This window comes from Pelobates fuscus, chromosome 7 (assembly GCF_036172605.1).
Source record: "Pelobates fuscus isolate aPelFus1 chromosome 7, aPelFus1.pri, whole genome shotgun sequence".
Lineage (NCBI taxonomy): Eukaryota > Metazoa > Chordata > Amphibia > Anura > Pelobatidae > Pelobates > Pelobates fuscus.
Window position 1 is genome coordinate 93,519,263 of NC_086323.1, and position 14,209 is coordinate 93,533,471.

The 14,209-nt window shown below is 41.6% G+C and overlaps 1 protein-coding gene across 1 annotated transcript in view; it reads right to left on the bottom strand.

Moving 5' to 3' along the window:
* The window catches only part of TSEN15 (tRNA splicing endonuclease subunit 15), a 113,772-nt gene that overhangs the window by 53,240 nt on the left and 46,323 nt on the right, over positions 1–14,209 (bottom strand). The window contains exons 2-3 of the mRNA XM_063426206.1: positions 9,923–10,077; positions 4,536–4,617 (exon numbers count right to left, since the gene is read on the bottom strand). Of these exons, the coding sequence (XP_063282276.1) occupies positions 4,536–4,617; positions 9,923–10,077 (237 nt within the window). The remainder of the gene's footprint in view (positions 1–4,535; positions 4,618–9,922; positions 10,078–14,209) is intronic.

Below are 14,209 nucleotides of genomic sequence, written 5' to 3' on the forward strand. Positions count from 1 at the left end.
ACTGAAATACTTAATTGGATCACTACATATAATGCCTAGTATTTACCATGTGGACGTATCTATGATCTCGAACAGTCCTTAGTAAACCACTAAGGATTGCAGTGCACTTCATCTCCACATTAGCAGAATGTATGAAATGCAAAACAGGAGAAGTGGTAAGCCACTGTACAAAACAAAAAATGTCCCTTGGCTTTTTAACTCTGTGTTACCCAGATGTGCCCAATTATTTTAAAGGGACACTATAGGGACACTATAGTCACCAGAACAACTACAGCCTTTTGAATTTGTTCTGGTGAGTAGAATCATTACCTTCAGGCTTTTTGCTGTAAACACTTCAGAGAAAATGCAGTGTTTACATTACAGCCTAGTGATAACTTCACTGGCTACTCCTCAGATGGCTGTTAGAGATCCTTCCTGGCTCATTGCTGCCTAAAATGCATCCAAACATTCAGTGTCTCCTCCCTCTGCATGCAGACACTGAACTTTCCTCATAGAGATTCATTGATTCAATTCATCTCTATGAGGAGATGCTGATTGGCCAGGGCTATGTTTGAATTGTGCTGGCTCTGCCCCTGATCTGCACTGTGATTGGATCAGGCCACCACTTCTGATGATGTCAGCAGACAGCTTGCTATTCTGAGGCAAACAGCATGCAGAGCTACAGCTTAAAGCCTGAATACAAGTAAGATTCTGCTATATTTATTTAGTGAGGCATGAGGGTCACAGGGGGGCTAGATGGTGGTTTTAACACTATAGGGTCAGGAATACATGTTTGTGTTCCTGACCCTATAGTGTTCCTTTAACAGTATCTTTGAAAGCTCCAAGGGTATTGGAATATATGATAATAATGTTTTTTATAAAATAACTGATAATGTACTCAAATGCATATTCCATTACTTTACAGTGCAGACAAAATTCATCAGAGAAAGAGTAAATAAATTGTGTGATAAAAATACAGTTTGACTTGATTTACAAAATATTAAGTGAACACATTGATTATTTTATCTCTGGCCTGTACTTCTATAATAGAAGAAGTCATTGATCAGTGCACTCTCCTTAAAGCTTTCTTAGGAGATTATGGTGTACTTATAATGATCTCTCTGCCTATATTATCCATCTGCAGTGCGCAAGTACCTCTTCTTCTTGTCTCTAACCAATAGATCCCATATTCCTGTTTCCACAGCTGCAGTATTCCCTCTTCTCCTTCCTGTGTCTACCACTGAGCCCGACGGGCATACAAGTCCAGCCACCTGCCACATGACTTTTCATTACAAATGATGCATATCTGAACAGATGATGATGTATTCAAAGCTTATTAGAAATATTACTACCCTATTTTCAGTGCAGCATTATTAATTTTGTATTTTTCATAGAAAGGGATTTTTTGTTATGAAATACTTCAAAGAGACCCAGTAATTTTAATTGGGTTGATGACCAACTATGAAATGGCAAATTCTTGTCAAGAGGGAGGGCTGCTCCTGGGGAGGCCAAATTCTGAGCAGGGAGTGTATTGCCAGCACCTCCAGCAGGTGCATGCTACAGTAATTGCTCCCTTATATTATGGCTCTCACTAATGAGTCAGAGGGCAGGGGCCAGACAGACAGACAGACACACACACTTTGCCCATGGCCACCTCTATTTACCACTCCATTGTGATCTGTCAGTCAGCACTTTATTCACTTTTTTTCCCATGTATATGCAGATATTCCCATATGTATTTGCTTTATAAACCTTTGATAAAGTTATTTTTAATATCTTTTTCATTTCATGCATGTTTATTTACCCAATAGCTTCATTTACATATTTTAGATTCGATTTTTACTTATCCCATAAACTTATGCCTAGCTGAGTTGCTAATCAGTTATTGGCAGAGGCATCTAAAATGCATTGAATGCAACTTTGTAGGTGTATAGGTTTGTGTGTATATATTTATTATTATTAATTTAAAAATATATATTTTACTATATCTTTTAATGTATAACCAATTAGGGATTGACCAATATTTTTCCAGAGCGGATACAGTTATTGGGTGCCTATCGGGATGACTGCTGATACCAGTTGCCGATATTCTGGGGAAGGGGGAGATAGATGAGCTGAGTGCAAGAGTGAGGGGTGGATAGATGAGCTGGCATGCAGAAATGAAGGGGGATAGATGAACTGGTGTGCAGAAGTGAGATCGGGTAGGTGAGCTGGCGTGCAGGAATGAGGGGAAGTAGATGAGCTAGTGTGCAGGAATGAGGAGAGGCAGATGAGCTGGTGTGCAAAAGTGTGGGGAGGGTTGGTGTAGATGAGCTGATATGCAGGAGTGTATATGAGCCGGTTTGTGGTTTGTTCTACTCAGAGGCAGTGTAGGAGCTGGGACAACACACATCTATACTGCCACATCCCAAGCCCCAAAGACTGCCTTAAAAAGTCTCTCTCACCTCCCTGTCTCGAGCGGGACATAAGGTCACACGATGTGCAACCTCATTGTCTGGCAGCTGGTTGTGGAAGATGGTGTACTGTGATTGGAAGAGGTAAGTAGTGTATGTTATCAGAATATTGATAACTTTGAAGACCAATTCCAAATATTACAAAAATGACAAATTGACTATAATAATTGGCCAAATCAATAATCGGTTGATTACAATTATTAAAAAATACATAAAAAATATACAGTGGGTAATTTTTAAACACTATTTAAAATTGCCTTAAAAATGTTACATAGAAATAAAGAGATTCCTTAAAGCCAAAATATTAATTTTTAATATCAAATATTTTAAAAGGATTTGGTTCTTCTTCAAAAAAACTGCATCATGAAATGAACTTAAAAGCAAAAAAAGACAAAACAACTTCTATATCAGCACTTCCAGTCTTGTTAGAGCTGATGTGTGCAAACCCACAAAGGCCACTAATAATTAGGAATGTTAATGCATGATTAGGAAATAAGCACAGCAAGAGGAGATTCTTCTCTTAGTGCACCAGAAACACTCTGGAAAAGATCACTGATATTTATGTTCAAAAAGTCCATTTCAAAGCTTCATATTTTCTTATAATTTTAAATTATTAGCCAATATCACATCTTAGTGCATTTGTTTAATGGGCATTTGTACGAATTTATTATGTAAATGCTGCACATATTCTCTTGGATCTCAGAAAGTTGTTCCACAACAACAAATTCAAGTGAACCAGCCATAACCGGGTCACCTTAAAGGGGCTATCTAAGCACCATAGCCACAACAGTCTGTTGTAACGGTTATGATGCTGGCTGGCTAAGGGTCATTGTCCCTAGTTATTATTATTATCATTTATATAGCGCCAACAGATTCCATAGCGCTTTACAATATTATAAGATGGGGGATTTAACTATAAATAGGACAATTACAAGAAAACTTACAGGAACAATAGGTTGAAGAGCTTACAGTCTATAGTTCTTTGTTAAACACTATTCAAGCATTTTGACACTCAGGCATCCTCACATGACACACTTAGCCAATCAATTGCACCTAAATATGGACATTTTTATTACTAATAAGGAAATATAACTTTCATATTAGCAGTAAAGCAAGCAAGGGGCTAGGCCACGGGCACTTGGAGGATCCTCAGATTGGGACAAGCCATCCAAATTAGTTTGATCCAGTGGTTTGATGCAAGTAGCCTGCTAGCACCATAAGCACTATAACAGGTTGTAGTACTTATGGTGCCAACACTGTCCCATTTGAGGTAAGACAACTCATAAAGCAATAAATAAAACATCATAATGATACATTATATATTTAATTGCTTTAGGTGCTGTTAATGTAACACTCACTTCTTATCGCAGGCTCCTGAAGACACCATGATTGGAGGTTCATGGGTGTTACATTAATATATCACCCACCTCTACTTTTTCTTCAGGACAACTGGCCCTGATTGAGTACATTTCCCCAAGGATTGCATGCTTCCCCGACACACTGACTTTGTTGCCAAACACATTGTCATCTAAAAAAATAATGTAACTATATTTCTCTAGCAAGCACACCACATTTAATCACATCAACAACAATGCATGTACTGTAGGGTGCTGTGATGAAAAGCAGGATAAAGGTCTGTAGGAGTGTTCTCCTGTTCTACCATGTCCCTGACCTTGAAATTTCAAAAAACTGCAAATTTTTAAAAGAACAGGACAACTCTACCCAGATCACTTCATTGAATGTAATTTTAGTATTCATTTGAACCTTGCTAGGGTTTTAAATAGAAAATCTGCAGAATTTAGCTTCTCTCTTCAACAGGTAACAAACTTTTTAAAGAATTTGTGAGAACTATTGTAACTGCTTTTGGTGTAGACTTATGAACACTAATCAGTGAAAGCATTAGGGATATCACTGGTGGCTCACCGGGAACAAGGCATTACCAAAAAGAGAAGGATGCTCTACAGTCTATGTGACCAGCCCCACTACAAAAACATATTAGCAGTTTATAAATAATTGTTCTATTTAATTATAACCAGTAATAAAATCAGTACCTCTCGCCCCCTTCTCAAACATTACTTTAAATGCAGTTTATATATAAATTACCTTCTAAAAGATCCATATATACTAGAAAGGCTGCATATACTTGAGCACTGTCTGCTACGTCCAATGACATCATTTCCCTAAACTGGATTTGAAAAAAAAAAATGAAATAAATGAGTGGGGAAAAAAAGTTTTATTGAGTGATACATATTATACATGCTGCTTTTTTGTTTCAAAACCAACCTGTAATGCACTGACTTAGCAATAAATGGTTATGCTGTGAATGTATGACAGTGATATCAATACGAATTTTAGTAAAATATTTAACCAGTAATTGAGTAAGCATTCGACAAAGAGGATTATGGGGCTGACATGAAGACAAAGATCCACCTCATATACTTATCCAAATCGGTCTCTTGATCTCCTAAAGAGCCATCCTCCACTTTCACCTCAAGCTCTGCTACTTTCCCACCTTGTTTGGTGGCTGTCACCCTTGCTGCCCAGTTGTGTATATGTATGTACCCCACCTCATCTAGACTGTAAGCTCGTTCGAGCAGTGTCCTCATCTACCTATTGTTCCTGTGTAACTGTGTAATTGTCTCATTTATTGTAAATTTGCCCCCCTTTCATAATATTGTAAAGCGCTGCGGAATTAGATGGCGCTTTATAAAAAATAATAATAATGTCTGTCGATGACTAACATGTTTGATTTGAACCCTCTTCCTTTTTTTCCCCCTCTTCCCTAGCTCTTCATCTCTCTCCTCCTCTGTTGCCTTCCCTCTCCCCTCCCCCCCCACCAACTTTTTTTGCTCAGGCTAGTACTCTGTCGTGGGAACACGGCAGCTCTTACGATAATAGCCACAAATGGCCTCAAGGTTAACTGATGAGTAAGAGAGGCATAATTGGTCTGGGCGACGTATACACAAAAGTTGACACACCGGACTTGTCTTCCCTGGCTTCGGTACATTCTGCCTACTTGATAAGGATAAAGACCTAGTTGCCTAATGTTAATTGTTTGTCTATGCCAGGGCTAGGCAACCTTCGGCACTCCAGATGTTGTGGACTACATCCCCTATAATGCTCTTACCCCCATAATGCTGGCAAAGCATCATGGGAGGTGTAGTCCAAAACATCTGCAGTGCTGACGGTTGCCTATGCCTGGTCTATGCTAACACACCCATGTATCTTGATCTCATCTACTCTTGCAATGCTGCGTTATACTGTATACTATTTTTTCTGTGTAAAATATCAAACCGTAAATAGAGATTGTCAAAAAAAAAAAAAATGTTTGATTTGACGTGGGTACCAACTGCAAGAACGAAAAAGGGCCACTCATTTGCATACAATGAATTAGAGGGTCCATGCTAGTGTACACAGAAGCTTGGTTCCAATTATTTATAAAAAAAAAAAAAAAAAAATTTAAAAAAGAGGTGGTTCTAATTTGAATGAATTTATGTTTAGAAGGATGAATTCACCTGGCACTCAAATAATGAAATGCCAGGACAGGAATAGGAGGGCACTCTCAAGCTCACTCATCCCATAGTGAAGTTTCTATCCTTACTCAACTCAACTGAGCTGTCCTCAAGCACTTTTTCATGCATGCAAATATGGATACTTATTATTTACATCACCGACATACCCCCCAAAAAACCTTAGAAAAGGTCTGTCTCAAGCAGATCTGAAAAAACATATTTTCACAAATATCTAAGAATGCCATAGAATGGACATCCACAGACAGCCATCAGCTGTTCAGATTTGTTGCGGTTGCCGGCCTGCTGCGTGGCATGGCCGTGCCCAACCGGCACAGCCTCGCCAACAGCACGAGCTTACCTGCTCGTCGACGAGCCGACAACCGCTTCCCCACATCTTCCGTGCATCGCGCTGAAATCCAAAATGGCGCTGACCGCGTGGTCGCGTCTAGTTCTAGCTCCGCCCCCGAAGTTTATACTGACGTGCGCGTGACGTCACAACATCAATGCGCACGCACGTTTTGGGGTCAGAGGTCGTCCTCCGACTAATCAGAGCATAGAGAGGGATTAAATCCCTGACTCACCCCAGTACCTTGCCCTGTCGTGGTTTCCTGTTCCTGTTTTCCTGAGAGTGCTTTATCTTTGTGAATCTAATTTCCTGGTATCCTGATCTTGGCTTTTCCCTGGTTATTCAGAATTTTGGTTTCCCTGACTTGGCTTGTGTAAACGGTATTGTGTATTTTCTGGCTTCCTTGACCTCGGCTTTCTCTTTGACCATTCTCTGTCTCTAGCGTATTAGTCCGGCCATTCTAAGGTCCGGTTTATGCTCTGTCCTTTTATTTTCCTTTTCTTGCCTATGTATATGTTTACATAGTTTCTGCGTGCTGGACCACACTAGTAGTCGTGACAAGATTGCAAATAATGTCCTTTGCATGCTGTTTCTAAATCTAGCTTTGCACGGTTTATGATAGGTATACCAATGACTATCCATGTACTGCAAAATGTCATCCTTTTGGAACTCAATATGGTACAGCTCTGGTCCAGTTGTGGAATCTGGCAGCTTATGGTTGTGCATTAGTAAAGGAACTCTAAGTATCATAAGCATTATTCTCATTGCAGTGATAATAGTGCAAACAGTCTTTCAGGGTTTGTCACTAAAGTCAAAATGATCCCAAGCAGAAAGGGGCAAAACCATGCGTCTGCATAAAGGGACATTCAGACTGCAAAATCTAGACAATGCTCACTCTATTTAATGATCCTGAATAAGGCCAGGATTTAAGTCAGACCCGAATGCTTCAAATCCAGGCCCGGATTTAACATAAAAAAAAGTGAACTGTTTGACCACTGGCAGCCAGCTGGCAAATAGTTAAAAACCCTTGATGGCATGTGTTTAAATAATTAAACGAATTAAAAAGCCAATTGGGTCAAAAAGACGTCCACATTACTGTAAAGGATGCTTTAACTCCTTAAGGACAAAACTTCAGAAATAAAAGGGAATCATGACGGAATATTTCCGTCATGTGTCCTTAAGGGGTTAAACCTGCCTATGCCTTAACTGACTCGCATCAACTAAACTTAAAGGACCACTATAGTCACGTCAGCTCAATGAAGTGGTCTGGCTGCCAAGTCCCCCAGGTTTTAACCCTGCAGCTGTAAACATAGCAGTTTCAGAGAAACCGCTATGTTTACATTGCAAGGTTAAACCAGCCTCTAGTGGCTGTCTTCCTGACAGCCGCTAGAGGCACTTCTGCAACGCTCAATGCGAAAATCGCGTTGAGCATGCAGAACGTCTATAGAAAAGCATTGAGTAATGCTTTCCTATGGGCGGTGTGAATGCGCGAGCAGCTCTGGCCTCGCATGCACATTCGGCACACTTGGGAGCTGAAGTCGGACGGGGAGGAGAGGTCACCAGTTCCGAGGGAGCCCGGCGCTGTATTAGGGTAAGTGCCCGAATGGGGTTTTAATCCCTTCACCACCGCGGGAGGGGGGCCCCGTGGGTGGGGAGGACCTACGGACTATATAGTGCCAGGAAAACAAGTTTGTTTTCCTGACACTATAGTGGTCCTTTAAAAACTAGTGACTGGTCAGCCATTGCTGCCCAGTCTCTAGAAAAGCACAATCCCATGGGGATGGATCCTATATTATAACATAGGAGACATATGGGACACTGGGGAGGACTTTAAATAAAAAATGGGGGAGGGAGGGCAAGCAAGTGGGGGATATTTAAAGGACCACTATAGTCACCAGAACAACTACAGCTTAATGTAGTTGTTCTGGTCAGTATAATCTGTACCTGCAGACATTTTCAGTGTTTACATTGCTCCCTAGGGACACCTCCAGTGGCCACTCCTCAGGTGGCTACTAGAGGTCTTTCCTCGGGAAGTGCTGCCCAGTGCGCAGCACTGCTGTTCAGCGTCTCCACGGCCTGCATGAAGACGATTAACTGTCCTCATAGCAATGCATTTATTCAATGCATCTACGAAGAGGTGCTGATTGGCCAAGCCAGCTTTTGGCCCCACCTCCTCGTGATTTCAGCCAATCACATTGGATTGGCTGGAATCAAATTCTGATTATGTCAGCAAGGAGGTGGATCTGGGGGCTGGGCCACCGCAGGCAGACCAGCACGTTAATGGAAATAAGGTATGTTTTACTAACCTTTTAAGGGGACAAGAAATCTAAATGGTGGTTATTATTATTATAATATAAAGGATTGGGGGAGGTGCCAGTAATGCTAGCATTGAAACCTTCTTTGTCTCACACAAAATAATAACAACAACAAAGTATTTAACCAGGAAAGGTACATTTAGATTACTCTGGTTTTCAAGTACATCCTGGGGATGTTGTTACCTTAGCCCAACATCCAGGGGTTGTTACTATTACCCAATTTAATGGTACTCATTTTATCTACCTCGGAAGGATGAAGGGCGGAGTCAACCTTTATTTTCAAATCTTTTGGCAACCACTGCAGTGGTTTTAATACTCAATAAGATTTGGTCAAGATGAACATCTAGTTTTAACAGACATTGGAATGGAATGGCTGCCATACATGGAGATGCCAATTTAGAAAATAAATTGAAGTGGTCACTTTTTTTTTTTAAACCAATGCAGTTTATATAGTTAGATCTATATACTGTATGCACAAACAATTTAGTATTTCATTGTATTTAAAGGGACACTATAGTGTAAGGAAAACCGCTTGGTTTTCCTGACACTATAGTACCCTAAGGGTGCCCCCAACCTCAGGGTCCCCCTCCCGTGGCGCTGACGGGGTTAAAACCACTTCAGCTACTCACCCTTTTCCCCTGCCGGGCTCCCTTACCTCTCCTCCCCCGCCGACATCAGCATCCTTGTCTGATGTTACCGTTGCCGAATGCGCGGCAGTGCCGCGCGCGCATTCAAAGTGTCCCTAGGAAAGCATTTTTCCTATGGATGCTCTGCGTGATTGAGGTAGACACCCACTAGAGGCTGGCTTAACCCCAGATGTAAACATAGCAGTTTCTCAGAAACTGCTATGTTTACATCAGGCAGGGTTAACCCTAGAGGGTCCTGACACCCAGACCACTTCATTGAGCTGAAGTGGTCTGGGTGACTATAGTGTCCCTTTAATTCGGAATAAGAATTCACGAGGGCCAATTGAAGGGCTTTATACATGCTTTAAAAGCATGTTTGGTGAAGATGTATGTAATCTCAGACTTGGTAGGTCTGTCATCACATATACCATAGTCCACCTTTAACATTAAGTTGAAAGCATGGTATAGAACTCAGCAGCAGTGGCTGGGATTTAGGCACGATCCTGCTTTAGGGAATAAAATAGTATTTACTGTTTAACACAGTTAACGTGTTGTTACTAATAATTAAAACATTCCAGCTAGTGTCACGCAGTGAGTAGGGTGCAAAGGTAATGCCATGTGTCTGGGTGGAAGTCTCTTCTATCTATAAACAATACAATCCTTGTATAATACAGATACTCTCCCCCCTCACCCTCGGGTGTTTCCGGATCCATAACTCCTCCCCTTCTCGGGTGTCGGCAGTGGCACCAGGTACACGTGTGGCGTCCATAACAACCGGAGAGCGATCGGTGCAGCTGTCAAAGCCTTCCCCCTGGCTGCACGCGGCAGTGCTTACAGTTCCGGAAACTGTATTAACCAAGGAAACAGCAGGAGAATAATGCATACAACTTAGGCAAGAAAATGTTAAAGGACGAGTAATTATTTAGATAAGGGTTTATACAACCTACACACCCTTTCTGCCTTCGCAATCCCACACCTATTTTTCTTCTCTCTCTTTATCCTCCCCTCCCCCCCCTTACCTTGCTCATTTAATCCAGGGTGCTCAAAGCTAGACCCCCCAGATATTGTAGAACTACAACTCTCATGATGCTTTGCATGCCTTTAGAATGTTATAGAATCATGGAAGTTGTAGTTTTAAAAAACCTGAAGATCTACCTTTTTGGCACACCTGGTTTAATCAAATAAAAATACCCAGAAAATAACCCCATCTTTTATATTTTGTTCTGCAATAAAATTTTATTCAAGTCATTTGAAGTGTTAAATATAAGACATTTAATTTTCAGCGAGGGGCACCCTTAAATTACCATTTGCAGGGCCCTAGGTTGCTAAATAAAAAATAAAATAGTAAACGTGCAGGGCCCCATCCAAAAAAACCTTACCCTGGTCTAACCTAATTAGGAGCTTGCCCACTCACACATAGCATCACAGAAACCTTTCTACATAGACACACATTAACATGCGTGCACATTAGTGTTAACTTATACAATGTTGTGTAAAAAGGGAGAAGTTACCAATGGCACGTGCCTGCTGGTGCCACTGGTTTCCGTGGTATGTGCTCCACTTTTAATACTTTTGTAGACCATGCTCCCCAACATTGGCAGTCCGAGAAGTGGGACTCCAGTGGGAGGGGTATTGCGTCCAACCAAATTACTGGCAGGCTGCCTGCTAATCATGTAAGTATACAAATTTCAGCAGGTCCTTTTTAAAGGAGTGCCCCTTTATTGAGGTGATCAAAGTATACAACAGCAATGTTTTGTCTGCTGCAACAGCCTTTATCTTTCTAAAGACCGTTGCAGCAGTTGAAATGTTGCTGTTGTATACTTTGGACTCCTGAGTAAAGGGACACTAACTTTAAACACCAGGTAGGCTTAAAATACGTGTGTGTGGTGCTTTGTGTCAGGGGTGCTGTGTGTGTGTGTGTAGTAGACATGTGCAATTCGTTTCGGTCCGAATTTAAATTCGGCCGAATTTTGGCCATTTGGCTGTAGGGTTAGGGGTAAGGGTTAGGGAATTGCCGAAGTCCAGAATTCCTGAATTTCGGATGTGCCAAACCAAACCAATTTTTTTGTCCATGCACATCCCTAGTGTGTGGTGCTATGTGTGTGTGTGAGGGGTGCTGTGGGTGTTGGTGTTGCTATTTATGTGTGTCAGAGGTGCTGTATGTGTGAGGGATGCTGAGAGTGTGTGTGTCAGAGTTGGTGAGTGAGGGATGCTGTGCCCTGTTGGTCCGGTGGTGGTGAGTTGTCTATAGCCTGCAGGTCCTCTGGCTGCAGGCGGTCTTCACTCCTCCTACTAGCAGCCTGTGTGCATTCAGCAGTCTGTATGTATTCAGCATTCTGTGTGTGTTTGTGTGTATTCAGTGTACTGTGTGTATGTATTCAGCAGCCTGAGTGTACTCAGCAGTCTGTGTAGAAAGAAGCCTGCGTGTATTCAGCAGTGTGTGTATATTCAGCAGTCTGTGTGTGTGTAAAAAGCAGCCTGTATATAGCAGTCTGGGTGTGGGTATTCAGCAGTCTGGGTGTGTGTATTTAGCATTCTGTGTGTATTCAGCAGTCTCTGTGTGTGTATTCAGTGTACTGTGTGTATGCACTCAGCAGTCTGTCTGTCTGTAGAAAGAAGAATTTAGTGAGCTTGTGTGTGTCAGTGAGCTTGTATGTGTCAGTGAGCTTGTATTTAGTAAGTATGTGTGTGTCAGAGAGCTTGTATGCGTCAGTGAGCTTGTATTTAGTAAGTATGTGTGTGTCAGAGAGCTTGTATGCGTCAGTGAGGTTGTATTTAGTAAGTATGTGTGTGTCAGAGAGCTTGTATTTGTCAGTGAACTTGTATTTAGTGAGCATATGCATGTCACTGAGCTTGTGTGTGTCACTGAGCTTGTCTGTAGCAAGCTTGTGTTTTGTATCAGTAAACTTGCCTGTCTTTGAGCCTGTGTATCAGTGAGCTTGTGTGCTTACTGTATAATATATATATATATAACTTATAGGGCTGGCATACAATTTTTTCCAGTGCTGCTTTGCATTCCCAGTCTGGCCCTGCCAGCGAGTGCGCTTTACCGCCAAAGCACCTGTGTGAGCGGTTGCACACTTAAGCCTGCATTGCCCAGCCCTGTTGCACGCGTCTGGGAGCTGCTGTTGACAGGTACTAGTAGTCTAGAGATTGGGACATGGGTATATGCTCAGCTATCTTTATAATACTATCGTGCTACTCTCTGTATAATACAGGTCTGTGTATAATATCCTGGGACAGTCATTGCTCCCTGTATAGTGCTGCTCTCTGTATAGCACAAGTCTGTGTGTATAATATCCCAGGACAGTGAGTGCTCCCTGTATAATACAGGTTTGTGTGTATAATATCCTGGGACAGTCAGTGCTCCCTGTATAATACACGTCTGTGTGTGTATAATATCCCGGGACAGTCAGTGCTCCCTGTATAGTGCTGCTCTCTGTATAGTACAGGTCTGTGTGTGTATAATATCCTGGGACAATCAGTGCTCCCTGTATAATACATGTATAAACTCATGAAACTAAAAAAAAATCAGAAGCAGTGGAGTGGTGACTGAAGCCTCAATCTGAGACATTTAACATGTTGAATTGGTGGCATGTAAAGGGGCTAATGGAATATGTGCACATGTTTTCCTTTTGCTCCCATTTTTCTCATAAATTCCATTCTGTAAATTCTCCTTCTATATCTTTTAATCCCTATTTTCAGCTTTTTTTTTAAAACTATATTCCCCAATATAATTATTGTTGTGAACTAATGTATGTTCTATGGTGTAGACACAACGCTCTGACTGAAGCACATCTGCATAAGGTCTTTCTATATTTGTACTGACAGTGTCACCACTGATACCCAACTCACGTAAAAGTGATAAAATGTACCTGCCGGCTATAGATGCTGTGCTGCGAATGTATATATTGTACACCATGGATGCATGGTACTGTTGGTGGGAACTTGATGTTATAAGGGTCTACTCAGTAGAGAAGAATTTCAGGGATTTGTGATGGGAATTTCAAACTTTAGGTCCAAAAAGTGCAGCTGAATGGGAGAATTTTTCCAACTTGGCTACTTTTGCCTTTAGTTTAAAATTGCCATCACAATTCCCTGTAATTCTCTCTTTATTGAGTAGACCTTGTAATCTGCACTATGATAAGTAGGCGGAGATTAATTATGTGGGTTGGACATAGTGGGCGAATCGTTGCGGCAGTGGGTGTGGTAAATTTTCCAAGGTAGTAATTGATAGCTGTACTGCAAAGTGTCCCTGGGAATTTTTTTCAAATGTTGACAACTATGCAGAATTTCTTTCTTGCTTTCCTGAATATATAAGAGCAGCCCACTGAAGGCAGACCATGGAGGGAGCACAATTTTAGTGCTCTCTGCTGGGTCCTAGATCTCTCTGCAGGGTTTTTGTTCATCTAAGGATTCACTTGCACTAAATGTTTTGGTATAGTTCCCTGGAATTTCCAAAAGCAGGACACCAGAGAGCAAAGTCAGGATGGCAGGACAGAATCCAAATATCGGGACTGTTCCGCCAAGACCGGAATGGTTAGGAGGCACACTTTAAACCACTGTTTTACAGAACAGTGTGATAAATTTCCCTTTACTAGCATGCAGTCATAGACACTCTGACACACATACACAAACTCACAATGACACGTATACGCAGACTCACCCAGCATCTCCAACAGACCCCATGTTGTTTCTCCACAACATTCTCCCTCCACTTACTCAACTCTAGGGTTACCCATGCACAGAACGCTACTGATGTGCTGATGCATGGGCTAAATTGCCCAGGAACCTTTGCCTAGTGCAACATAAGCATGTTTAAACACACACTCATGTGGTATTTTCTCTAGTGTATGGATGCAATGGACAACACATGAGTTGTTTGAACTGTTGCTGTCCTTGTTCTCCTGACACCACATAACCAGAGACTCTGTCAAATATTTGGGAGAAATATGTCTACATATGTCAAGCAATGGTA